Source organism: Nyctibius grandis, chromosome 5 (assembly GCF_013368605.1).
Source record: "Nyctibius grandis isolate bNycGra1 chromosome 5, bNycGra1.pri, whole genome shotgun sequence".
In the NCBI taxonomy this organism is placed as follows: domain Eukaryota; kingdom Metazoa; phylum Chordata; class Aves; order Nyctibiiformes; family Nyctibiidae; genus Nyctibius; species Nyctibius grandis.
Genome location: NC_090662.1, coordinates 67,716,382 through 67,744,042, shown reverse-complemented (window position 1 = coordinate 67,744,042; position 27,661 = coordinate 67,716,382). Strand labels below are relative to the sequence as shown.

The 27,661-nt window shown below is 46.1% G+C and overlaps 1 protein-coding gene across 6 annotated transcripts; it reads right to left on the bottom strand.

Annotated features, from left to right (window-relative positions):
- On the bottom strand, positions 1 to 27,661 carry LOC137664379 (uncharacterized). 6 transcript variants are annotated; one of them, XM_068402324.1, is made up of 20 exons: positions 27,507 to 27,661; positions 25,614 to 25,717; positions 24,970 to 25,084; positions 23,492 to 23,666; positions 22,778 to 22,889; positions 21,675 to 21,781; positions 20,720 to 20,846; positions 20,057 to 20,177; positions 19,688 to 19,773; positions 18,505 to 18,629; positions 17,209 to 17,268; positions 12,946 to 13,012; positions 11,687 to 11,781; positions 9,951 to 10,079; positions 8,381 to 8,495; positions 7,432 to 7,569; positions 6,570 to 6,736; positions 6,045 to 6,133; positions 2,939 to 3,116; positions 1 to 2,670 (listed from the first exon to the last, which is right to left on the bottom strand). In XM_068402324.1, exons 1-20 carry the CDS (start codon positions 27,635 to 27,637, stop codon positions 2,602 to 2,604), a joined length of 2,310 nt encoding a protein of 769 aa, XP_068258425.1. In that variant the 5' UTR covers positions 27,638 to 27,661; the 3' UTR covers positions 1 to 2,601. The 6 variants fall into 6 exon arrangements, with proteins under 6 accessions (XP_068258425.1, XP_068258427.1, XP_068258430.1 ...); XM_068402326.1 differs by having other exon boundaries at positions 1 to 933; XM_068402329.1 differs by having other exon boundaries at positions 25,633 to 25,717; positions 27,507 to 27,592.

Sequence of the window (27,661 nt, the reverse complement as noted above, 5' to 3'; positions counted from 1 at the left end):
TCTGCTGGAAATCAGTTTTAATGAGTTTCAGTGTTCACTGAACAGTTGGCGCCCGCAGTTGCAGCGTGTGCACATCGTGTGCACATCGTGTGCACATCGTGTGCTGGGAGAGAGGAGGTAGCTTTTCCTCATTGCTTCCACGGGAGATGCCCTTGCTCCCTAATACTTGGGTAGGCTGCAGTTATGGTTTCCAGCCAGTGGATAGCTCTGAATTGAAGCGCTGGGCAGGACGAGCAGCAGTCGCACCACCACAGCCTCCACCACCTCTGGCTGCTCTGAGGCCAGGTTTCCAGTGTGAAAAGTGTCTGTGGTCCTGCCTGCTGCGCTGCATCCTCCTGGTGAGAGGAAGGACTCTGGAGGGTGTAGTGAGTTGCCAGCCCACTCCCTTGGGTGTGAGCAAAAGGAAGTTTTGGTGCCACCTCACCTTGAGTACTGTGTGCGGTTTGGGCGCCGCAGTATAAAAAGGGTATGAAGATACTAGAGAGTGTCCAGAAGAGAGCCACAAAGATGGTGAAGGGTTTACAGGGGAAGCCGTACGAGGAGCGGCTGAAGTCACTAGGTCTGTTCAGCTTGGAGAAGACTGAGGGGAGACCTCATTGTGGTCTACAGCTTCCTCACAAGGGGAAGTGGAGGAGTAGGCGCTGGCCTTTTCACCTTGATGACCAGTGACAGAACTCGAGGGAATGGCAGGAAGATATGCTAGGGGAGGTTTAGGTTGGATATTAGGAAAAGGTTCTTCACACACAGGGTGGTGGAGCACTGGAACCGGCTCCCCAGGGAAGTTGTCACGGCGCAAAGACTGACAGCATTCAAGAAGCATTTGGACAGTGCCCTCAGACACTTTGTGTGAATTCTGGGGCTGTCTTATGCTGGGACAGGAGTTGGACTCGATGATCCTTGTGGGTCCCTTCCAACTCAGGACATTCTGTGATTCTGTGAAGGCAGGAAACCATGCAGGAGACCAGAATGCTGATTTCTACTACATCTACTGCTATTATTTTCTGTAGAGACAGCAAAGGTGTCCTAGCAAAACACAGGCATTTTCATGCATGGCTGTTGTGATGATGAACTTGGACACGGCAGTTGGTGTAAGGCTGTAAGGGAGAGGGAGGCTGTTTCGCAGACACTGTACCTGAACCCTGTGCTGGACCCTCTCTGTCCTGCTCTCCCCAATACATCATTTTGGTGTTTGTAATTGCACAATGGGCATTCCCCTGTGGACCAGGGATGAGTTCATGTGGTCACTGGCTTTCTTACCTCTGGTGTGGGAATGGCTCACCAGCCTTGAGCCAGAAAGCATCCCTGTGAGATCCACACAGACATATCCTGCCACTCACCCACTGCCACCCCCTGTTACTCCCTGTCAGCCTCTGATGGTCTTGTATAACACCAAAAAAAAAACCAGGCTGGGCTGGTGTCTTCCCACCATCAAGTTTAGTTGCTCAGGGGCTGGAAGATATCTACAAGAGGTACCTCTGGGAAAGAAGTAATACAACAGAAGGGTGAGAAGCTGATTTCCATTGCCAAACTGGATACGTTAGCTAATTTTCAAAAGGCTGTCAACCAGACTTAATTTGTATAAAATTGATCTAAGTGCAGACATCCTTGCTAATAAAGATGCTGGAGGGGTTAAAGGCAGAGGGATAACCGTGCAGCTCTAGCCTGGACAGTGTCAAGCAAGCTCTGCTCTGCTCCTGTCTTTGCTATGGACTCCCTGTGAACTTGGAAGAGTCATTTGAGCTACACAGCTTGTGTGTCCACCTATAAACAAGGGCTGTGCTTCCCCTCCTCCCTGGAAACAATATCCTTAGTCTGAGCTTCTGCAATAGTACCAGGAGACGACTTGTTCTGGAGGGAAGGGAAAGCGTGACTGAATGTTTTGATCCCAGCACGCAGTGCTCTGTTAGGATTGCGTGCCTGCCAGTGCTCCTCTCCAGCCAGCCACGGGTGGGAAGTTTGTCAAGTACCCAGTGGTTTGCCAAGGGGTCAGTAATGGAGGCGTGGCGAGAGGGGCTTGCTCTCTTTTGCTTCAGCCTTGACACCCTGGGCTGAGCAGGAAGGAAGCCCCAAGTTCAGAGGCAGGCATGTGGAACAAGGGGCAGTCATCTTTTAAAGGCCACCAGCTGGCCCTTGGTTACCCCTCTTTGATTAGTCTTGCTTACTTTCTCCAGGGGCGTCAGACGTCAGAGCAGGGAAGTGTGGCATTTGCTGGCTGACTTGGGAAGACCAATGAGGTTGTCCTACAGTGTTATGTACCTGTCAGTTGTACCTTGCCACAGGTTGTGGTCCCTGGGACCTCTTGGATAGAAACCAGGAGTAAGCAGCAAGAGAGGATGTTGCTGCTGGGCCCACCTGAAGAGACATGGTCCTGAAGACCTAGGAGTCTATGACAGAGGAGCTACCGTGATAATGGACAATAATGACACAAGGTGGAAGGAGGGAAAAATTCCCTCAACAGAAAATCTAGAAGGACTGGAGGTTCAGGGAAGCTGGAGGTCTGAAAGACCAGAAACCAGCTTTTCCTTACAGAGAAGTTGTTCCCTGGGTTGGGGCCTCCTTCTCTGGGGGTTTACTCAAGACCAAAACAGATGAGCGTTCTCCTTAGAGGGGGAAGTGAGATAAACTATCAACAGGCAGTAGACAGAAGAACCAAGCTGTGGTTGCTGTAACCTACCAAAAAAAAAAAAAAAAAAGGGAGAGGAAACAACAGCAGATGAACATAAGTATGAACAGTGCAATACAAGTTGTCACCAAATGCACTCCATTGACACTTCACCTCCCAAAAGGTAGTGTGCACCAAAAGTCTAAGGCCTCTGGTCAGCAGCCAGCTTTTGAGCTTGATGCTCAAAGCGTGGCCCAGTTCCTGGAAATAACAATGCTGGGAGTGCAAGGAGGTGATGGATGAGAAAGCCATGGTGCCCTAGTCCATCTTCCATACCTTCACCTCTGGCCAGCTCCTGCTCTTGACTTGCTCCTGGTTGACACTGGAAGTGCTGATTTCTGGGGAAATGGGCTCGTAGGAACGGAGAGACAAACTTGCAGCAAGCAGACCCATCCGGACACAGGTATCTGTGTCATGTTTGTCAAGCATCCCTGCAAGGATTCCTGCCATTAAGCTGTGGAGAGAAAGAAAGGCAGTTTTGAACACTGGGGGAACATCTTTGATGTCTTTGATGTCGGGAACATGGCTGTTCGTTTGCAAGAACATTCATTTGGACCCAAACCAACACTTACAGAAGCAGAATATGTCACACAGGAGGTATGAGGTTGCTTTTTTATATTTATTTTTAAATTTGGAGTAACAGTGCTATTTATTTGCATTTTATTTGCTTCTCATCTGAGAAGTTGAGGTACTTTCCCATTCCACCACATTTTCTATCCTCTCCAGTTTTCCAGGTGAGGCAAGAGAAAAGAAAGGATTCTGAGAAAGGAAGACTCTATTTTTCCCTTACTCTCTAATTGATTTGTCACTTCTCTGCTCCTTGTTGCTGCTTTGTTATGTTCCCTCCTGTCCCCAAAGAGGTGGATGGGAAGAGAGGTAAGGTTTCCTGTGTGTATGTGAGAGGGGCAACAGACACAGCTGGAAGAAGAAATCCAAAGCTGAAATGAGATTGTAGATTCAGATTTTTGTAAACTTTCGCTGTGGTTTTCCATTTGAGATTTCCCAGTAAAAGTGATGTAAATGCTTGGAACAACAGTGGTCACCCACAGGTCCTCACAAGGCACCGAGGAAGCCATCAGGAGAAGGGGATGACTTTTTGCCATCTGCCTGGCTTGCAGGGGAAGGCTTTCTTGGGGCATAGATACGTGCAGGGTGGTGTTTGTGATCGAATGGGAACAACTACTATTTATTCATAGCTAAATACAGTAATGGTGCTCAGGAGCTAGGAAAGGACAAAGGAGAAGTGAAAGGGAGAAAACAATGACATTTGAGAGGAAGAAGCAAGGACAAGAAAATGTGATGGCTGGGAGGATTAATGAGCAAATCTATGGGGAAAGGAAAAAGATAACTTGTTTTTTGCACTCTAATTACCTCAACATCTTTTTATCCATAACAAAGGCACAGAAGATTATGATTTCCATGAACGCTTCAATCTCTCAACAGCTCCAGAAGTTTAGAGTAAATATTTGGGGGAGCATCCCCTAGCAATGCCGTGTGCAGGCACGTGGTGTTATGTTGTCACGGCAGCCAGGTGCAAGGAGCAAACAGCTGCTGCTCCCTGCACACACACATGGCTCCTTGGGCAGCATCTCTGGAGTTGTAGGAGAGCTGCAGGGACAAAGCGAGGTGTGAGGTGCCCTGGATCACTGTTTCTGGCTGTGCAGCGTCCCCTGACCAGTACTTCAGAAGTGCAGGGGTTCATGGGGGCTGAGCCGTGCACATGTTCCAGGCCTGGGTTATACCGTGCTGCATCGTCCCTTCGAAGTGCCAACAGGCTAGGCTTGGGCAACTTTACCAGTTCATATGCTGTGGAGATGGCATGTATGTCAATGGAGCGTCCTGGCATTTCCAGCCTGTTTTGGCACTCTTCCTCTGTAGAATAGGGATTTCTGCAGCTCAGTGGACCAACTGGGGTTACCAGGAAGGAAAACTCTGGATGAACAAAAGGATTATGAAAATTCCTGCATGGACCTGGGGTCTCTGGGGAGTGGCATTTCCAGACTAATATCACTTCAGGAATGGGAGCGGTAATGGCCCCCTAGCTTTCAGATAGCTTTGGAAGGAAAAACGAACTTCAGGTACTCCTGTGTAACTCAGTGGAGGTGTTTGGCAGTGGTGCACTTTATCTCACCTTTGGTCTTCCCTTAAATTAAGCTTTTAAAAAGGGAAAGGAAACCTTAAAGAAGATGTTTATATTAGCCTCTAGAAAAAATTGTCCTGTGGTAAGGGGTAGTAGCTGTGTACCGAGCAGATGGTGCAGAGAGGAGGCTGTGTCCCTGGAGGGGCTGGCAGAGGTTGGGCACAACTGCTAGAAGTAGTGAGCAAAGCTGAGCTTTCCTTGGGACCTGCTGACCCTGTGAGGTTCCTCCCAGCCCCCATTCCTCTGCTGTTACACTTACTGCTCCGAACAATGCTTTGGCCTTCTTTGGAGAAGCCCAGCTTGCAGTTGCAGTCAACTCATCTCAGAGGTGATTTGGGACATAAGGAGTGTGTCCCGATGTTAGGTGGGTTAACTAGCTTGGAAAGAAGTTATTGGTTGATCCTAATGCAAATATTAAGGACGCTGTAAGTTTCAAAAAAAAAAAGACTTTTCATTCTGCCCGCTCATAAAAGAAAAAAAGAAGTGTTGCTATGTTGAGTTATTGGTAGGTAAGAGTAGAAAAATAAAAGGAAGTATCACCTGTCACATCCAGCCTTTTGGTCTAGCCTAAGGCCATGAAAGGATAGAATCAATTATTGTAGTGTACGAAGCAAGAAGAAAAAAAAAAACAAACCTGACTACTACATACAGTTTGACAAGTTAACAAGGAGCATTATAAAATATTACTCTGACAGACTGAGAATTGATCAGTGGGGCTAGGAATATTACCTGTCATTTCCTACTCCTATGTACGGTGTTGTGTGAACAGCTAAGTGAATTATACAGCAGGCTCTTTCGAAGCATGAGCTATTGCCAGAGGCAAATGCACAACCTGATGAAATGCTTTTATAGGGCGATTTCAGCTACTGAGTGGCAGTCCCACTTCCATTAGAGAAGTGTGGAAGAAAAGTAGTTAGTTAGTAAGTCAGCTTTGATGTAAGGTGGTTTACTTTGCTTTTAGCAGAACAGCCTGGACTAATTCAGAACTACTAGATTGCCATGCAAGGCTTGGATCTTAAAGAAAAGCAAAACTAATAATGGCAAGACTGGCTTCCAAGATGCTTAGAGGGACATTTGTAGCAAGCTTTGCAAGGAATCACAGTAGCCAGACTTATTCTTGTGTCCTTGCTGTCTGTTCCTCAAGCAGCAGAAAGTCGTTTGCCTTTGCAGTAGAATTTCAAAGAAATCCGATTATGGCCTTTCCACATTTAGCTGGAGAAGACAAAGTAGTCAGCAATATACCTGTCGCCGGCTCCTGAGACGTTGACTATCTCCTCCCTGCTGACGTGGATGGCGGGGTAGTGGGTGGCGCAGAGGCTGGCAGCAGCAGTCTGTGGGGGCAGAGAAGGGAAGTTAGTGGGAATTGCCCAAGCTGATAAGGCCTGGTGTGGCTGATGCCATCCAGACCTGCATGGATGCCAAAAAAAGAAGGGGGGGGGAAAGGCAACGATAATTTTTCACACTTTGAAAGAGATCAGTGATTTAAATGAAGCTTCCTGAAAAATGAAGCTTGCACTCATGAATATTCACAGTAAGCACATTTAAAACTAGCTGACTATAAACACTTCTGCTAGGAGCCAGCAGTATACGGACAGACAACTTGATTTTCTTTCAGAGCTGTGTATTCCACCCCCCAAACAGGCACATTTGCCAGCAGTGATGCCATGTTTCCCAGGACTGCTGCCATGCCACCAGAAATAGCAACAGTGCTGTATGGTCCCAGAAAGAAGCAACTGTGAGCTCAGAAGTTGTTTTCTGTGCCCTTACCTGATTGTGAGCTCCTGGACAAAGTGAGATACTCCCTCCCACACTCTTGCCACACAGGAGGACACCGTGAGCGCCAAGGGTCACCACCACACAGCACAGGTGGGCCAGCAAAGGGCAGGCCAGGGCCATTGCAGTCTGGACAACATCCTCCAACCTGGACGGCAGCTCTTCAGACAACAGGGAGGAAAAACTGTGATATAACTTTAAAGATCCTTGACTGGCCTTTTTATGGGCTGGCAGCCTATTTATGAGCATCACTACTACTATTTATGAGCACTGCTATTTACAAGCATTTCTGAAATGTGGTTGATACAACTTTTTTCTTTAAATAATGGGAAACATGGAATTCTCCAACGTTAGACTTCTATACTATACCTCTATCCTATGCTGAGGAAACCACCCCTCATGGAACTAAACATGTGTCTGTAGAGATCAAAAAACTGTCCTGAAGCAGGACTTCCTTGTCTTAATGTGGTTGGATTTCCACCTGCCTGTGGTGGGGTATTTAATTTCTGCAAAGGGTGGTGCTGTTGGGACAGGTGCCCTCAGAGCATCACGCTTCAGAGACATATTACAAACCAGAGACTGTTCCTGTTTAGCTGATTAAGTGAGGCAAATGGGATCTCTGGTTTTGGACAAGGAGCCATCCCAGACCTACTGTGCTCTTTGACAGTTCATCAGTCTGGCCTGAGCCATACAACCCATGCAGAGATGGCTGTAAGGTGGGAGACACCAAGAATGCTTATGAATCCCCACTGTTTTATAACCCAATTTGCTTGAAATGGGGGCTGGAGTGAAAAATGCTCTTCTCCAGGATCTAGGTTATCTAAAAGTGTGACTGACCCTTCTGAGTATTCAATACCTGCTGGCAGAGGGTTCCCGAGGGTCCGATTTATTGCTCTGAGCTCTTGCAGATTGGGGGAAATGTATGTGAGCGCTTTCCAGCTGTCTGAGAGGAATGGCTTAGAGGCCTTGTTCTCATCTGTTGGCTCATAGCACACTTCAAAACAACATTGCAATTGGTTAGTTAATTAATTAATTAGTGGTTCATCTCTACGTCAGAGCAGGATGCAGTGTAGAAGGCTTAGCGTGATCTGCACAACTGGGGTTATATGTGTAATCTATTAGAAACTGAAATACTATTTCCCCCATGCTGGGGAGAAGGTCTCCCAAGGTTTTCTTTCTGGTGCTCAGCAATGATGCTGTTGCATCTGGCTCTGGAGTAATATAATCAGACTTCAGGTTTGTTACTTCTCTTTTAGCTGGTTTTGGAACCTCTGCCAGGTTTTAAGAACATTGCCGCCTTCTTCAGGATTTGCTTTTAAAAATGAAGGCGTAACTCCAAAGGTTTAGAAAGCCTTGTGAAGAGTCCCCAGCACACCAAGGGAGGGGGTTATGTATTTTATGGGAAGTGGGAGAGAAATCCTCTCAAAAGATCTTTTAGCAGTTATTCTGAGAAGCAAACTATATTGCTGCTCAAACTGGCAGAAGCACACACATTTGTGCTTGCCTTGAGATTAAAGGCAAAGAGAGCAGCTTTCCCTGGCTTTCTGACAGGGCTATAGCACCTACACTACAGGAAATGTGATTTAGCTGCAGAAAGAGAAAAACTCAGAGAAAGCAGAAATGTTTCATCCATTTGAAATAGAGTAGCAGTGTATAGAAAGGAACGCCGAACAATACAGTGTGTCAGACAGTAACTGGGTATCATCTCCAGCAAGCAGCAGTGGAGAGTGCTCAGGGGGTGTGGAGTGGCTTGGCATACACGCTGTTAGGGGCTACGGGGCCAGGGCTGGGTGAGTTCTCCTTACCTGCTAGCTGATGCTCTCTAGCTAGTTGGCAGACATACTGAATAGTGGAAAGAGGCACATTTCCATCAATGCAAACGAGCGGGGCCTGGCACAGGTTCTGCTTGAACTGGGACACCTAGTGAAAATCCAGGACACAGAGGAGACACAGCTTGAGTCATTGCAGAGGGACAAAATGATTGATATGCAGACTTGGGAGGTAGGATTTTCACTCTTATTACAGCCCTTAGGTGCAGGCATTAACCTAAAAGAGTGATTCCCTAAGGAAAATGGATTTTTCCATTTGTTTCTTCTCCTTCCTTCTCCCTGCCATCAAGAGCTGGACTCAACTGGCAGGACCCCTCCAGCAGAGAAAGGTAGTTGCTGGTCCTCACTAGACTGCTTTGGTACCTATGGGTCAGTCAGAGACCTACAGGGAAAGGCAATGCTGCTGTTTAATGTCACTGTCAGATTCCCTGTGCTATACCTGGCTTGACTATGCTGCACACGTCATTTAGATGTCCTCTGTACTCAATGCCTCCTGAGTCAGGTTGTTCATCACAGCGTTTTACTCCTGGGTCCATACTGATGGGGGACAGTGGAGCACTAGAGTGGGGAGCTGCTGTTCTCTTCTTTGGCTCTCTGAGGCTGCTCCACCACTGCCTGAATGCCAGGCCAGTGCTATAGGCACTTGTGCAGCATCCCTCCCACGTCTCTGCTAATCCTGGTGGAAAGAAGGGCTGCCAGAATGCACTTTGCAGCAGAAGATTGGTTCAGAGTTTCCACTGGCTGCAACAGTTTCATAAAGCTCAGGAGAATTAATCTGTCATGTAATGGTTTTCTGTGCCAAGGCTTGGGAGAGGCAAGGTGGGGATGGAAGTGGGAGCAATGACCATATTTTTCCCTAGGAAGTCTCCACCTCATGGGGATGCCACTGGTAAGTAAATTGCACTTAACTTTCATGTCGCTGTCAGTCATGAAGCACAGGCTTTTGTTCTGTTGACAAAAGAACGAGTAGGGCAGGAGGGTGCAGTGATGGGGCTTTCACTGAATCAGTCCTTAATCACTGCTTCCATTAGCCCTGATGTTTTGAAGGTTCGGATGTAATGAGCAGCAGTGCCTATTGATACAGCTCAGCACGTAGAAGCAACAGGGATGGTGGGGAGGGGATAGAACAGGAAAACTTGCTTTAACCAGTGTTCTGTCCACTTTTTTTTCATTTTTCCCTAAAAGGGGAAATACCATTTCTGCAGGTGGACTGGATTTATTGTTGGCTTTAAAGTGCCAAAAATGATGGTTAGCTGGGACTAGTTAATGAAGAGGAGTCTGGCGTACATGTCATGGGATGATAGTAGTGGTGGTATTGTATGGAGCAGAAACAGATAGAAGCTCCATCTGGGTCAGCAGAAAGAGATAGCTCTGGTAGCTTGCCGTGCTGTTATCTCAGTGGCCAATGTCTGGGTTTAACTTTGGGATTTCCCATGTTCCCTCTGCACACCCACTCCCTCCTGGTACAGCTTCAACAGTTGCCTTCTGTCACACATCCACACTGCTCCTCACAAACAGGAGGTTACAAATCAGATGGTATGCATACGTATTGCTCTGTTATCTGGTGGTGGATGTCCATATCTCCCAAGCCGACGCTGAGTTCCCCAGCACTAGTGATCACAGCACAGTAAGTGGCTGTGCTCTTCCCCTCCAGCTGAAGGATGGCGCTCATGTCCTAAAACAGGGAGGACAGTTATAAATGGAGCATATTTCTCTTCCCTGCTATACTTGGCTCATTCTTTCTCTGTGACCACGTGATTGGTAGCAGTAGCCCAGCTTGCTGTTCTCCCTTCAACCTCCCTTCCCCCTTGAGATAAGCAACATTTCAGAGGTATCTTGGTCTAGACAGTCCTGGTAGATGACTAGTTTTTAATATTTGCAATGAAACAGATGTCACAGGTTAAACAAATCATTTAGTAAATGAGAGTGACAGGTCTCTGCCATGCAGTTCCATAGGTCATGTCTCTGTCCTAATGGAAGAGTCATCTGCAGAGTGGCTACAGCACTGCTTGCTCCAGCCATCTGTTCCCATAGCTTGTGTAACACTTCAATGGCCTGCCAACATGCTGGGCTTGTCTTGGTGGCACGCTCCAGCTAGCGGTTGTGTTAGCCACCTCACTGACCACACAGCCTGATTTTGAGGGTTGCCTCAGGGCCATTTTTACAGCGGTATCACAGACATAGCTATGGGATGTCCTTCCTTGGTGGGTCTTGTAAATTATCTGCTTAGAGAATTCAGAGCATTTATTGGAATATACGTGTGGACAGAGAAATGCATACCCCCCGCCCTCGTCCCCCCGCAGTAGTTCACAGGGAAGTTGGAGGTTTTAAGGAAAGGATCCTCTCCAGCACAGGCAAGGATTGCTTGGCAACTGGCCAGCTAGTCCACCTTCCCTTGGGAGACTACTCACTTTGATGGCATAAACTGTGCCATGCTGGGTAGAGGAGGGATTATAGACCTGCTGCTATGAAGCTTTTATAAACCAAAAAAGAGTTCTTGTTCTTATTGCTTCATTTACTGAGTTGCTCAGGTAGCCCCAGGTGCTCTATTTGGATACCAGGGCCCTGAGGGCACTAATAGGCCTTAATGGCCCTGACCAGCCTCACCTGGGGTCTCCACTCACACCCCTAGCTTGCCCTCAGCCCTGCCTCTTCACCACGGAGGTGCCTAATGTCTTGGGTTGGGGTTACTCTCTTGGCCTGCTCTGCTTCCTGGCTGGGAGTGGTGAGACTCTGCCCTGCTGCCCCTGGTGAGCTCCTGCTGCTCCTGGCTCCCTGACCTCGGGGGACAAGCTGCTGCTGAAGTCAGGTATTCCTCTGGTGCACAGTTAGGGAGGGGTGTGTGCAGCTATGTGAAGGACCCTACTCCTCTGAACCCAGGAGGTGTCCAGCCTGCGCTCCCAGTTCTAAGTCTTATGCTTTACCCAAACTAGGCTGATTCTGGCATTGCTTTGTCCATCCTCAGGGTCAGGCTTTGCATATTTCTGGCTGTGCTTAGGCCTTCCTAGAATTTTTCATGGTTCCTCCTCATTTACCTCTCTTTCTCCTTCAAGCAGCACTCTCTGGAGCTGAATGGTTCAGACTCCAAACAACTCATACATCTAGCCTGTGTTTTGGGGGATGGCTCCCTGCCTACTAATTGTAACTAAAGGAGCATTGAATTATTCCTACTCTTAGCCTGATGGAAGGTGGCTCTTATGTCTGCCAGGGTTGAGAAGACTTTCTCCTCTATGTAATGTCATCACTTCCATGTTTCTGAGGTGCCATTACTGTGCAACGTACCATGTGGTGACAGCAGTGCAGGATGGACTCTGAATGTTCATCCTTCCCCATGGCTGACAAAAAGAGAGGAGTCTGTCCAAGACGGCTTAAGCAGTCTAAAAGCAAATGGAAATAAAAGATGTTAATAAATCCATCAGAGTACTGTGAACACAGCGACAGCCTGTGCAGGATGAGTGTCTGTATGAAAGCCCTCTCCTGGAAAACTTACTGCCCACCAATCCTTGTCTAGAAGGACATTCAAGATGAAACAGCCACAGCTGCTGCAAATGACTGGCTGGGGTTGAGTGGGGTGATCTACATCTGCCTGCTGCACCGGCACTCTGAATTCTCTGGATTTTTTGGAACATCTGGGAGTGGAGGAAAAGAGAAGGGGGAAGAAACTTCTGCACTTCCCTGGGATCATCTCCTTTACCATCACAGGCATGTGGGCTTTCCCACATTGTTTCTGTGAATGGCCTTTCCTGCTGCTGGCCTTCCCATGCTGCTGTTCCAACCATGCTATCTTACTAGAACCACTGAATCTGAATGGATTCGTGGGAAACCCTTCCTCCTCTCCCTTCAGGTTACCACAAATTATACCTCAGTTCAGTGGCATGGGTGGCATTTTTTTTCCCCCTCAAGCTTCCCCATTTGTGATCTGAAATGGTCATAGATTTGTGTTAGGAAGATTTGGGAAAGGTCAAAAAGTCAGAATAATCCTAAAATCTTTTTCTAATCTGTCCCTGCTAATTTCAATACCCAACCGCTGGTCTGCTGCTGCTTGTGGTGACGCACCAGGCACAGTGTGGTACCTTCCTGTTGCCAACAACTGTAGCCCTTTCTCTTCTACAGTAATTCCTGCACCTCAGTTCTTCTTCTCTGTGATGCATGGATGATCATCTTTGAATAAGCCTATTCCTTTCAAATTCTTGCTCAAGACATACTTCTTTTACAACTATGATCTGGCATTAATTCAACACTGAGGGCCAGGCTGCTCAGCAGTCATTGGAGATCAGTAATGCTTATTTAACTTTGATTTGGGGTTACTGTGCTATATACTAGTTAGCTTCACATTTGTAGACCTTTCTTTTCCTGACTCCAACTCCCTCCCCTCTTATTTCTTGGAATGGCCCCTGCCTTTTCCAGGCAGTCTGCCCACTGGTGTATTGCCTAATGTGTCCCAGCTCTTAACAGCATTCAAGAGCTCCTGCTGTGGAAGGACTACCAAAGGACAAATCACAGCTGACATGCACCCACAGGCAAACCCAAGTACTAGGCACCTGCCAGGTTTCTTCCAACGCCGCCAAAGGTTCGTCTCACTCTTCCAGCATTTGTTTGCCCACCACCCTGGAAGAATAAATTGTTAATTGACGAAACTGAGGGGGCTGCTTGGCATAGATGCTACATCTCCATTAACATGTGAAGTGAAGTTGACACTGCTGAAACATAGGTCAGCAATTAGAGGGGGCAGAAGCCGTCTAGCTACCAGATTGATGGCAAGGCAAACTTCCACAGCCCATATACACACTTCAACTCTGATGTCAAAGGCCTGCTTCCTAGGAGGAGAGATCACTTTGGTTTCCCCATGCATTGCTATTTTGGTCGTATTTGCTAAGACCCCTTAGAACAATGCTAATGAGTGTGTCTGTCAATACGAGCACCCCTCTGAATTTACCTGCTCACATCAGCGCTGGGACTCCAGAGCTGCTGACCCAGACCTGATGGGCTCTGCAGCTGCCTTCCAGGCCACTTAGCTCCCTCCTTAAGCAGTTTTGGTTTTGTGTGGGATTTTTTTAATTATTTTTTTTTCCTCTTTTAAGGTAAAATGAGATTTGGTACCTTTGCCTGTACTGCCTCTATACTTTACTCATGGAAGGATCTGTTTCAGTGTCTGAATACTTTTTCACTCACCCTTCTCTTCCCAAACATCTCCCTCATCAAAAATACCCTTTGTCTCCACCTGTGTGGTTATCAGCTTCTCTCTTCTCTTGCCTCTGCCTTCCACTCCTCTATCCATCTGTCAGTCTGTCATAAACAGCCAAATTGTCAGAACACAGGCAGTCCCTCACCCATCTCTTCCTCCTTATAATTCTCCTGCCAGAAGAATGACATCAGTAAGTGCTCAGATCAATTTGGGCTTCTTCTATCAAATGGTTTTAAAGCTCTTGTTTCATAAAATCCTGAAACATATTTTCCATTTCTGAAGACAGCTTGCCGCTGGCGTCATAATGATCTCCACAGTTCTGGATAATTCCGAGCTTTCAAGAGTATGTTGAGTGTTTGGGTGGCAAGTGCTGAAACATGTGCATGCCCACACACAGCAGCTCCTGGCCCAGACTCTCGCTGCCCCATGTTAGCCCAGGTGCACCAGAATGTGCCTGCACATACACACTTTTCTTGCTTGTAAACACCACTACCTATCCTAAACAAGTAAATGTATTGCTGTCTCGGAGCACAAAATATCCTCCCTCCAAACCATTACTGATCTTGGGTGTTTTCAAAATTCATACTGAAGCTCCCCAAGGACCCTTCTTCTTCCCCCGTGAGAAGCTGTACCTCTGTCCTTTGCACACAATGCTTTCTTTTGCATCTGGCCTTGTGACTGTAAGAAGTTGCTCTCCCATCTAAATATGCTCTTTTATTACTCTTCTGACCTCCAGGCTGTTCTTGTTTGCCCTAACTCTCCCCCGTTCTGCAGCCTGTAAGACTTGGTGCTAATTCTTGACGCCTTTGCTTTTCAGTCTGGCAGTTCTCCAAGCCCTGAACTGCTCAGACCACCTGAGCAGAACTGCCTGTATATAAGCAACCTATGGCCTCTGGCCATCTTTCCACTACTCTGGCCATCTTTCCACTACTTCCACTCCTCATTAACCCAATTGCCCCTCTGTTACATTTGCTCATGCTCCCTGGGAATTGCCACTGGTACTGCCAGGAATGAGAATATTCCCATCTGCAACTGTCTCCTATGGAGTGTTGCAGATTTCAAAAGCATTGAGCTTGGCTATTTAACTCTAAAGCTCACTAGCCATAATAGAGGCAGCCAAGGGAAAAAAAAAAAACACAACTCTACTCCAAAGTAAAAAGCAAGGATGCTTTTTTAGGCAAGTCAAACAACATGGCTTTGAACACGGGCCCCTATTTCAATATTAAAAGAGGGTACTAACTGCCATCAGGAATGAGCACAAACTCTATTTCATGCAGTTCCACTACCTGTTTTTCAAAACTGATGCTAGCAGGCATGTTGAAAATACTCATGAACTCATTTTGTTGTCTGGCATGCCGATCTTCTCTTGTAGTGCCCCGCACATCCCAAAGGCAGTTTCAGGGTTTTTTTTATGCCAAGCCTTGCCCTAAAAGCAGATGTACCAGCCTACCGCTCAAGGACCCAGCTGTGGGTAGCCTCTGCTGTTGTACAACCCCAGAGGGCCTAAAAGAAATGAAGATGCTAAATCTCTCTTTAAAGTAGCAGGTGGGTGCAGTGAGAAAGTAGGAGCCTGCTTTTGAAGCAAAAGAAATGACTGTCTCTCATCACAGATTGCCAGCTCAGCCAGTAACTCCAAGTCTGAGCGGTACTCGGGAATCTCTTCTAAGTTGTGTTCAGGTGGGGCTGGCTGAGATGAAAGAACTTACAGGAAAATGGGTTTGCTGAGGTGATTCGAAATAAGAGTGGGCTGATGCATTCTCGTAATGTTTCAGGGGATTGAGAGAGTCTCTGGGACCTCCTTCCATGTCCTAAGAGGCTTGAATTCCTATTGTGAAAATGAGACTGGGTATCCTGAGAGAGTTATAATGATAATGCTTCTTCCAGCACCTTTCTCTGAGCAAGACCATGCATCCTTCTCTGCACGTCAGATAGTTACTTATAAAGCACTTTGCTTCTGGATAGCCTTGAAAGCCATGTGGGAATTACAGTCAGAAATACAGCTGCTTTCTTGCTGAGACAGCATGAGGTGTGAGTGGTACCCCAGTGCTCTGCAACAAATCCAGCATGCACAAGGGTGGGACTTCCTGGGTGCTGAGCCCTTTGAAAAAATCTCTCTTTGAAAGCCAAAACAAAGCAATGCTGTGTCTTTTCCTCTGTGCCTAACCACAGCAGCTGTCAGCAGGAACGTTTTGGCTGTCAGTTCCCAAATCCTCCTGCAGCTTGGCATTTGGGTAGCAGCCACAATGGGCCATCACCTCTAGGGCTAGCTGCTATATAGATGGGCAGCTAATGCCTCAATTTTTCATGCAACATTTAAAATACCCTTTTTCATTTTCCCCTGTCAGCTGTTCCCAATTGGGGTCTACAGCTGCCCCTGGCCCTTCACCATGCCATGGGTAGTCCAGGGATCCGCACTCACATCTGACACACCAAGAGGTGGCTGCCCACCCTTGGACACAGCTCAGCTTCTTGTCCTGATAGCTCAGTGTGGGATATAAATGTTATCACTTAGATTGCAGCTGAAGTAGTTGGACTTTTGTTTTTGCAAGCCTTCATAGCTGATGCCACAGCTTGTGTTGCCCTTGACCATTATAATACTGTTGGGCCTCTGTATCATTTAATAGCCAACTCCCTTAAGGACACCTTCTCTAGCACATCTTTCCCTATCTGACTGAGAGGTCTTCACAGACTGCCCCATCTGATGGAAGGAATTTCCTGCCTCAGCAATCAGCAGAGAGTAATTTGAGACACTGAAAAACTTTTGAGCAAGCTTCACCACCTCAATCTGTAGTACTTTATATAGCTCAATAAAAAAATGTAGAGGCCATGCAAATGGCTTTTATTTGCATGGGGAAGTCCCAGGTCTGTTCCAATTTAGCTTCTTGGTTGTTTCTTGGTCAAACCAAACTGAGAAGGAGAGGGTCTGGTAACATTTAAAATGTTCTAATTTTTTTAAGCAATCTTTTTCTTTTTCTTTTCCTTTTTTCGTGACTCCAATCCTTTATGACTGAGGAAGTTGGCTCTCTTTTTTATCTGTAACTCTGTCAGTGCTACTTTTCTCAAAAGTTTCTTACCACTGTGGGTACTCTGCATGGAGACTCTTGCTCCTATTTGTGCTGCTTTCCATAGCTAAGACAGTCCCAGGCAGCCAGAGCTGGCTCTTACCTGGGGATTTTCTCCCTATAGGGTCTGTCCTTGAATTGCTTCTAGCTCTTTGCATATGTGCTTCAAGAGTGCCCTGGGCAGGTCTTCTGCTAAAAGAGTTCTTTGGTCTTATGGCATCAGAGAATAGCCCCAAGGCACCTTAGCATAGGCTGTAGAGGCCAGAGTCATATGCGGAGACTATAAGGATGATACATTGCTCTGTCCCTGTCTTGAGTAGTAGGGGTAGTGACTTTCAGCACGGGAACAGAGCAGGTCAGTATCTATCTCTCCATTGCCCACCTACACAACACATGTGCAACATTACACTTCCCATGTTTGTGCATGTGTGTGCATACAGATATGTGGACATCACGCATGGATACCACCTTCCCCTCCACCCTCCTTTGGCTTGGCACTCCTGTAAAAGTAGCTGGAAATGGCAGTGGTGCTAAGAAAACTGCTATAGATACAGTACCAGGATGACAGGGTTCTGCGCCTTGGCTATAAAGTCAACGTTGATACCTCCAATCACCACCTTTAAGAGGGAAGAAAGAAGTAAGAAGTGGTTGGAAGGACTTGAGGAACAAGTTTCCAAGTTCTCTTTGCTTTTCCTAGTCACTTTTCCCACCTTTTTGAAAGCTATCTAATTTCCAGTGTGAAGGCCTGTGCTTATTTTGGATGGCTAGACACAGGTCTGTACAATCCTTACTAGAAAGAATCGAAATCTCTTCTATATGTTGCTTTCTAAATTATGCCTGCTCATAGCCAGCCCCAGCATGGCAGGTGGGATGTTACTGCGTACACATATGGGTGCTGGCGGTTTCTCTGTGTGGTGATAGAGTAATATAAGAAGTTGCCTGGGTCTGCTCACACCAGTGCCCTTGAAGCCATCTCTCTTGGGACAATTTCTGACATACCAAACCTCAGAAACATTCAAGCACTGCTGTATAAAAAAAAGCAAAGAAAATGGGAAAAAGTGGGCAGGAAAATGCAGTCATTTCTTGCAAGCTCCCAGAAGAAACTGCCATACCTAGTGACACTTTATGTATCACTGTGTTATTGTCCTACAAAGCCAGAAAAAAACAGTACAGGTCCAAAACCAGGAAGTTTCCAGAATCTTTAGGGACATACAGCTGATTTTTCTCATTCCGTCAAATGCTGGGTTATTGCCTCTGGAGTCACTGCCCTCTCTTATGTTGACAAATCCTATTGTAAATGGGTTTTAGACAATTTTTCAGCTCTCTAAAGACTACCTAAAATCCAAGATAGTGAATAGAGTATTAAGGTTATAATGGATCTTGTCTGGGATATGCTGTACCTCTTGTAATTTTGGCAATCATGAGCAGGAGGCCAACAGAAAGAGATATTAATAAAATATGTATGGCTCAGTAGCTCAAAATATCTCCCTCCACCCTCTTCCAGGTCTAGTGCTATAGTCATGAGTTCCCTGGCACTGAGAGCAATAGAGTTGAAGTTGTACGTAAGGGCACAGTAAAAGGTGAAAAGGTGATTAAAGTTTTAATGGATTTGATGGTCTAAGGCTTAATGGGATTAGGCCACTGTCAGTGTTTATTCCCTGTAAATGTGGATAGGTGGAGGAGGAGAGATGATATTTATCTGAGAACAAAAAATATTAAAGAGAGAATTTCTGCCAGTGTGAAGCAGAAAGATTGGTCTCTGGCTGAGTCACCTTTTACTTTTGGGAACAGATATATATTTATCTTGTGCTGTCAGCAGAAAGGCATTACATGGAGGGCAGCAGGGGACTCACTGGCTGCGATGGGGTTGTGTCTTCTTGCCGAGGCAGGTTCCCCTTCCTTCTGGCTTTCTGGAGTTTGCTCAGGGCCACGGCAATGCAGCTGCCCACTCTAGCGTTGTTCTGGATCAGAGCAACGTCTGTTTGGCATTTCTTTGAGGAAAAGAAAAAAATACCAGCAAGATCGACCTGTGAGAAGCCTATACAGGAACTGCCTAGAGGGAGAAAGCAGAAAATACATGCTTTGAGACTTGATAGATTTGATTCCCCTATAGCATAATCTGCTGGGGGGGCACATATACTGGGTTACAATACTGCATGAACACCCTGAATTTTTAATTTTTTTCACCTTCCTCCCCCTGCGTCCACGGAGAGGAAACCTGCCATCCCCTTTTGACAGATAGGGAACAGAAGCAAAGGCTTCACAAAGAGCAGGTGAAGTGCTCAAACTAGAGCCGAGAGTCTAAAAACCTCGGAGGATCTTTGCAGTTTTGCCAGAAAGAGATGCCTACTGACATTTTTTTGCCACGTCTCTATAAGCAATTTTTTAACAACTTCACTGGGAGCAGAGTATCAGAGGCTTTGAAAACCCCACTTTGCGGCTGCATAAAGCTCTAATACCCAAAAATGCCTTTGCCAATCTGCCCTGACTGACCAGGTCTCCCAGAGGGCTGGCAGCAGAGCCTGGATGTGAACCCGGCTCTCCCAGATTCTACACTGGCATCCCAGCCAATAGATCTGCTTTTCTCTTGCCTATGCAAGAGAATTCCTGCTAACCCAGGGGTGTTTCCTTCCAAGTTGCTCTTACTCTGCACCCGCATGAAGAGTTGGATGAGGCAGTGTGATGTACAGTGCAGTGCTCTGGGAAACCCAGGTATCTTCCAGTGTGCAACCCCACCATGGACAACAACAACCTGAGACTCCATCATGGAGCAGGCAAGCTCAGGAATCAGATGCAAGGGATCTCTCTGGCCTCTGGACCACCTGCTGTCGGTGCTGGCCTCCAATTTTTAATGCAAAAGTGGATGAGGACAGTAAGGGTGCTCCTGAAAAAGCAGCATGCAGTTGCTAAGCTCTCATCTGTTTGCCCCTTGCTAGACTGTCAATAAAGTGACAGCGTTTTGCCACCAAGCATTATCAGAAGAGATATAAACTACACTGGAGTGCTTTTTTTTTCCCCCATTCAGTAAAAGGATACTGGAGTCCAGCGATTTCCCACCAGTTAATTCATTGAGCTTCTGTAACGTAAAAGGGGTCAGTTCTTTGCCTGTGATCCCTTTGGACCTGCAAATGTAAAGAAAACGCCTGCAGATGAGAACAACTGAGCTGAAACAGCATCAGAGGAGAAGCACTGCTGCTAGCAGATAATTTATCTCCATAACCACATACCATAAAAAGTCCTGTAAACAAGCTTCAAGTTAGATAAAACTACAGTTGAAAGCATGTTGCAGGGCCACCCATGCCCAAGGTTAAGCTGTGCTACAGCTCCTGCAGCACTGTCCCTGAAGTTGTTTACTTCCCCAAGACCACTGGGTGAGCAAAGGATAAGGCTTAGGTTGCTTCTCACCTGGCTTCACTGAGAGCTTGCTGGATGGCCTCTTCGATGACCTGGCCTGACGCAGCTCGCTCCTGGGGACAGGGCACTGCTATCAGCACCCCACTGCTCAGGCCTAGCCCCAGAGCACTGGCTGGGAGAGGACAGGCAGATAGTTAGCAGTTCTCTTTGGATAAATCAAATGCTGAAGGAAAAGGACAGAGGCGAGTGGGCACGGGGTGAAGGAACCCACAGAGCTGGATGTCCTGTTCTTAGCTGACCCAAGGACGGGGTCTTTTCCAGCTACCAATCAATTTATATCTGCCTGTTTCTTTGAGTCTGTCCGTACAATAAAAGGGGCAAAGATTTTTTTTTAAAGAAAACTAATTCCACTTCTGAAAGCCCAGAAGCTGTTTTTGTAAACACATTAACATACATGTCCCTTCACTTCACCAGTGTGAACAAAATGTGTATGAGCATACCAAGACGGCTGCTGCTAGCTAAAAAACTTGCTGTAAGGACTGAGCTTCCCTGCTACTTTATTTTCAAAGCACTGAAGCAGGAATGGAGGAGGTGGGATGGCTTGTTTTTTGGGACAAACTCTTCTCCAAACTTAAAGAAAATGCCTCATCCAAGGTGATTTTTGTGTCCCTCTTTTCCAGGGTGCTACATGGGCCTTTCCCTTCTGAAACACACCAATGAGTTCAGCTGCCTCCTCTTCATCCTGGACTTGATACGGTGCCTGGAAGCTGCTCTGGCGTGAGAAGAAGGCTGGGAACTCCCTTGACTCTCCAAAGGCAGCCACGCAGACTCCCTGGGTCTCCTGCAGCAGTGGAAGCAAGACAAGCAGGTAATCAGTGGAGGGAAAGAGGACTCACCAAAAGAATGGGACTTTTTTCTTCTACCCAGCTAGAAACTGCCTTTCTTTAGCACAGGGTTTGGTTATTTTTATAGAACCCATTCTGTTCCGTTGTATCACCAACATTTTTCAAAGCAAAGAGCCAGACATGGTAACTGGTTAGACAGAATCTGGCTTACTGAGACACAAGAGACATGCACGTCCTTCACTTGTGTTCAGAGCTGATCAAAAGCCATGCAGCTGTCATTAGTGCAATACTGAGTCCAAGGTAACAACCTGTGATCTGAAGATATGTCATGACCTGACAGGAATATAAATGAGTTCTGTTTGCAATTGAGAAGTACTGACATTGGCTGTCACCTGAAGTGCTGGCCCTGGTGGTTTCCAACATACCAAACCTTAAAAAGTGACCCTACTGAAAATCATCTTGACTCCCATTTTAATTCAGATTTTATTTTAGTGTTTGATGGATCTAGCTTGCCTAATCCATCAATTCTGGAGCATTGTGCCAGAAAAGCAAGTCTAAGGCCAGAGAAAGAGGGCATGTCTAGCTCTGCCTTTGGCCTCAGTTGGAACAGCTGGTGGAACAGCCCCTTGAGCATGGATAGATTTACATTAGGGAGCAGCCCAGTGCTTGTATAGCCCCAGGACTAGAGAACTGTAAACATGGCTTCATGTCCTCTCAATAGTAATTTCTAAAAATCTTAGGCTTAAAAGCTCAACACTACTGGGCATTCTGTACACAAAGTACAACATTATCTGCTTTCAGGCTCAGCAGCCCATGCTACCTACCAGATATTCCAGTGTCCTGCCAATATCAAGGATAGACTTGACTCCTGCAGATACAACAGCAACCGGAGTTCGTCCTAGCTCTGTCAAGTCAGCACTCACATCCAGAGCTGTCAAGGGACAAGCAGCCATTGTGTTAGTGATTGTGTTGTACTCTAAGCTGATGTGATCTGCCCTCTTAAAAAGCGGTATCTGCCTGGGATGCCACTGCTTGCTTTTGTAACCAGTTAGATCCACAAACAAATATTACAGGTTTAGATCATGCCTTTAGGTGTTGAGATTGAAAGAGTTATTGACAAAAAGAAGTCACGTGGCTTTGGGCAGAGGTGCAGCCCTGCACTGTATCTCTCTGCTCTGATCACATCAATAAACAGCATGCAAAAATATGGTAGAAGAGAAAGAAGAAGGTGTTATGCAGCAAGGACAAAGTTCAAGGAGATGGAATATAATTTCAGTAGATTTTGATTTTGGTATTGACATCACTGGCAAAAAAAAGCTCCACAGGAGCTTTGGTGACCTCAGGAAACTCCCTGGTCTGGAATTTACATCAAATCTGAAAGGGATGGCATCCAGCAGGGCAGTGCACTCACACTATGCTAGGAATAGATATGGCTAAGAAGAGAGAATGTACTTAAAGGTCACAAACTACACTGCCAAGGCTGGGCCGTTTTACAGAGAGAGAGAGCACGGACAAGGGCCTAAGTCTTTTTTGTGGTGAGACTCTCCTTTTCCTCAGCTAAGAGAGAGTCGATAACAACACTGTGCTCAGTAGCCAGTATCAGGTTATCCAGCCATTACAAAGTGGGAGAGGTACAGTCAGCTCCTGTTGCACCAGCAAACAATCTTCATATAACCCCAGGTAAGCAAAGGATAAAGAGAAACTCCTCCCCTCTGGGAGGGGAGAAACTGGCCAGTGCTCAAGAGGAATATTTTGAAGCTTCTGGAAAGGAGACACCAGGGAGAAAACCACCATAGTATGGTCAAGAAGAATGACAACTTTACTCTTCTGAACAGTTACTGCAGGACAGACTGGGAAAAAGGAAAAAGATGGAATTAAATAAAACAGTAGCAACATAGAGAAAAGTAGAATGTATTGATTTTCTTACTGTTCTCTCCTCCTCGATGGACGCCTCCTATGCCGCCTGTCACAAACACGGGGATTCCTGCTTTGTGTGCAGCAATCATTGTTCCGGACACCGTAGTGCCACCAGACAAGCCCTGTCAGGGGACAATCAGTCACAGTCAGCACCCATGGTGACATGGAGAATACTGCATGTGTGCAGCTATGGCTGTGGTCTGACATGCAGCTATGTCACAACAGCCTGCTGTCACCCGCTGACAAGTGAAATTCTGATACAAATATTCCATTAGGCAAAAAACGCAGAGGAATCATCATCCCTGCTACGTAAGCCGTTCTTGCCCTGATGATAGCAAAGGCCTTCGTTCTCCAGGGCTTTCAAACCAGAAGGCTTCATGGGCAGCTAGTGTCACCTTAAGCTGTCACCTTATGCTCAGGATGGCCTGTGTGTCACATAGTTTACATGTAACGTGATGATGCCTTATCATGCCAGTAAGAATATTCTTAGCCCAGTACTCATGGTTTGCCAGCCAATCCAGAATGACTTTTCAGGAGTCCTATTTTATGACTGCTATTCCCTTACTCTGTTGTGTTTTGACTCTAGATAGGACCACGTTTGAGCTTACCAAGAAGATACCACTTTATGTGATATTTTGAAGAAGTTTAAAAGCCACCTGGCTTGAAGATGGAGAGCACTATACTATTGCTGTATAGAAAACACCACAATAGAAAGTCTGCATACCTGGCTGAGGACAAAAGGAAGATCTCTCCGAGACACTTTAACTATATTTTTACTGCTTGCCAAGAACTCAAGTTCCTCGTTTGTAAGTCCCACATGGATTCGACCCCTTAAAATACCTACAGTGGCTGGCACTGCTCCATTTGTTGTTACAATTTCTTCCACCTCTCTGGCCATGCTAGAGTAAGATAAACAAGACAATAATCACAAAATTAGTGAGGCAAACAATCAGACAAGAAAACTGCCATGTTTCATGCCCATCACTCCCAGTTTCCAGTTTTATACAGTTCTTATGATTTCAGCTAAGTCCAGTTCCTCTTCTGTATCTTCCTAATGGCAGAAGCCTTTGCACTTGAATTTGCAGAAGTGCAGAGCTCCCAATTTCAGGACAGCAATGTCCAATCTCTGCGCTTCATTTTTGAGAAAAATCACTTGGTTTACAGGCAAATCTGGTTGTACAATAGACTACTGAAAATAGGGATTTTCTCAAAATAGGACCTTGCTGTATCTATTACCTGTTATTTCTCTGAGATCATAGACCTTCACAGAAACCCCACACCATTCAAGCCGTGCTCAAATGAGCAGGATGTATTTTTCACAATACAGGCAGTTAGATATAGAGTAACAACAGTGCAAAAAGTTGCAGCCTGACGATACTTCAGGGCTGCAGACTAGGTCTTTCTAAGCTTCACAGGTTTTATGCTTGATCATTCATACACTATCCTTTTTAAGAGCAGCTGCTTCTCCCTTTCTGAGCTATCTGTACATACGCTAGGCAATCTTTAACTACTGAAACTACATCCTCCCCATAACTGAGTTTTTTAGAGCTTCATTCTAAGACAGAATGTCAGGCAGAATAATGGCCAGGTAAAAAGCAGGATGGAAAATCAATACCAAAACCTTCCTGTGCTTTCTGGAAGCGAGGATGGAGTGGAGAGTGCAGTGATTTCTGGCACTGTAACTCAATGAAACACAACCCTGCTGAGCATCAATAGATAAAGGGCAGAGGTGGGGGGTTTTCTATGCAGGGTACAGAAGGCAGTGAGAGGGACCAGCAACTCTCACAGTAGCTGCTCTGAGTGGCACTAAGGAACAGATTTCACTATTGTGTTCCAATCCTTTTTGCATTACAAAAGATATACCAAAAGTAAATGCACAGTGTTTTCAATGTCTGTACTAACTATGCAGCCAAAAAGGCTGGTAGCTCTTTCTTAGAACACGTGATGACATTGTCTGCTGCCACATTTTAAAGGAAGCCAGAAATTTAAGGTGTTAGATAAGGAGATAAATAGGTGCTCCATACGTGTCCTTAAAAGTCCACATGCAATCATTTTACACCGGAGCTCATATTCTGCATGCCTAGCAATGTGACATTTGCTCTTATGAGGGTTTTGGCTTGACCAAGAACACTGATACCAATCCACCAGTTATATGCCTCATTCTTACAACTTTGTTGAACGAGGAACATCAAAATCCACCACCTCAAATTCTGAGGGTAGGCCATGCCATGAGTAATGATGGTGCTTTCCAAGGCTACGACTGGTCTCCCCTCCATCAGGGCTTCCTGTACGGAGGGCTGAATCCTGACATAAGCACCTGGGGATAAACACAGAAAAGTGAATTATTTGTGTGGGTATTTGCAGTAACTACTGAGCTGTTTTATAAAAGGCAAACTGTCACCACAACAATAAATTTACCCCCCTCTTCAGCTGGTTTTTGGGGTGAATTCACAAATAACTTCATGAAGACTAAAGCTGTGTTTTACGTAAGTGAAATATTTGCAAAATATCTCGAGTGTTAATATGAATAATAATCCTCATAATCATCACTGAATGTTCCTCTGCCACCAGTCTTGCAGCTCTGTTGTCATTGGTTCCAGTAACATCATTTTAAATTAACATTACTGTGAACGAACTGGGCCCTGCAACCATGCCCAAAGAACATGTTTTAAGAGAGTGGAAACACCAAGGATACCATAGTAACTCAATATATTATAAGGCTATCATTCATCAAGACTGTTGTTGCTTTTTGGTTTGCTCCCAGAACACTGCCAGCAAGGTCCCTGCTGCATTCAGATGAGGAAAATGTTTTCCACTCAGGAACTGTTTCAGAATACACTACTCACCATGCAGAAATCTTCTCACCTGGGTGGTCCCACATGTCACAGATGACACATGTCTTCCCAGGCTATAGGTTATCTTCCTAATCATCTTGCGCATATGGATGGTCCTGAGTTAACAAAAGTCAGGTAAAAATGAAAGGAGTAATTTAGCAATGATGTGACCATGTGAAGCTAAACATATAATCTCTTGCCTTGATCTTAGGAGGTAAACAACCCTTGCCCAGGATATTGCCTGGAGACTCCTGGTGTTTCAATCATGAGCCAGAGTGTCAAAGCAAAATGTTACACTGCAGAAATGGAGTTGGAAGAGTTCACCTGGCCCACTGTCAATGCTGGGCTGAAATCGTGGTGGAGCAGAGGAAAGGATGAGGAGTAACAAACTAGAGTGAGTTTAGAAATAGTCGATCTTTTAATTTCCAAAGCTACTTGTTCATGACATTGCAGGTTTGGCCATGGCCACCTCCAACCTGAAAGATCACAAGGAGAAAGCTACAAGGCAGACGCAGGCAGAAGAATGCTACAAAGAGATGAACCTGTTTTTTGCCGGTGTCTCGGAGGAAACAAGCAGTTCAGTAAAATAAAGAAAGGAGATGAGAACAGGTAAACCAGACTGTAACTACAAGCAGGAACAAGCTGCTTTCCCTAGAGCTAGGAGTGCTTCATGTAGGCCCATGTCACATCCCCCTTCTTAGTGCAAAGCCTTGGAAGCAGAGCAGCAATTCAGCCCCAGCAACAAACTCCAGAACTCCTCTGGTCTCTTAGCAACTCCTATTCACTTTGATTAAATTCATTTCCAAACAGAGAAAGAGGGGGAGAGAGTTGTAAAGGTTAAGAGACTGTTCGGGTTTGGGCCTCGGGGCAGTTTCACTCAAGGCCTGTCTGCTTCACATATTTTCCCTGGGGGTTTGGCCATGTTCCCCCAGTCTTATCTATTCCTCACCCCTTCATGAGGAGGAAAGGGTTCCTTTCTTCAGTCTTTTGTACCTATTGCTACTTTAGGTGGTAAATTAATTAGAATACAGTACTGTGTTCATGGTACATTTAGCAGAACATGGCTCTGATCTCAGTACAGTGTGTGACACCACAGCTATATAGAATTATCTTACAGCCAGGAAGAGGGTTTTTTCGCTCAAATCTAAAGACTTCAGCTATACAGGACAGCTTGGGCTGTGGAACACAGGGAAAGAGGGACCAGTTCTGCTAGACATCTCAAGCCATCAAGACATTGTCATAACAAGCAATACACACCTGACCGAAACTGTTAAGACTTTTTTCCACTTTCCAAATCCTTTTAAAGACAAAAATCTTAATTAAGTTTATGGAATCATATCATGACACAAAAGTGGCAAAAGCTCTAACTTCATGCTTACAACCTCTGCCTACGCATTGCTAAGCTCAGCAGCCTGGTTCTGGTATTGCTCTGTGTGTGTGTGTGTGTACACACCCCTTGCTCTCCAGGGCAAAGTCAGCTTTGGCATAATTTCATTAAGCTAACATGGTTACACCAAGGATCAGTTGAGCTGCTCGAGTTGTGCTCTGAATTTTAACAACCTCCCAAACTCTGAAGCACAACAGTCAGGAGTGCCCCAAGCTGTGCTGGCCGGTGGATAAAAACCAGCTGGTCACCACCTGAAACCCAATACGAATTAGCTGATGTTCGCTGGAAACTCAGCCAACACTCAGCCTGAGCTGGCTGAAACATTTTTGAAGCTTGGCAAGTTTTGCAGCGAGACCCGTCCGACCTTTCACCTTATAACAAAACTTTGCAGATTCCTAGTGCAAGTTTCACGCGGCTCTAGCATAGACAAGCTTTCCTCCCTCCTCCAAACCGTCCCTGCTCGCCTCCCCTTGTGATCGATCCGACCTCATGGAGCAATGGCCTGGTGTGTCTCTTACCTCTGGGCGTCCGTCTCCTGTAGGGAGGCTGGGTGGGTACTGGAGTGGTGCCTGGGCAGCCCTGGGAGAAGGCGGGGGCCGGCAGCAGCATGGGGGTGCGCAGGCCGACGCTCCTGGCTGAGAGAGACCATTTATTATTAACCACAGGCGCAACT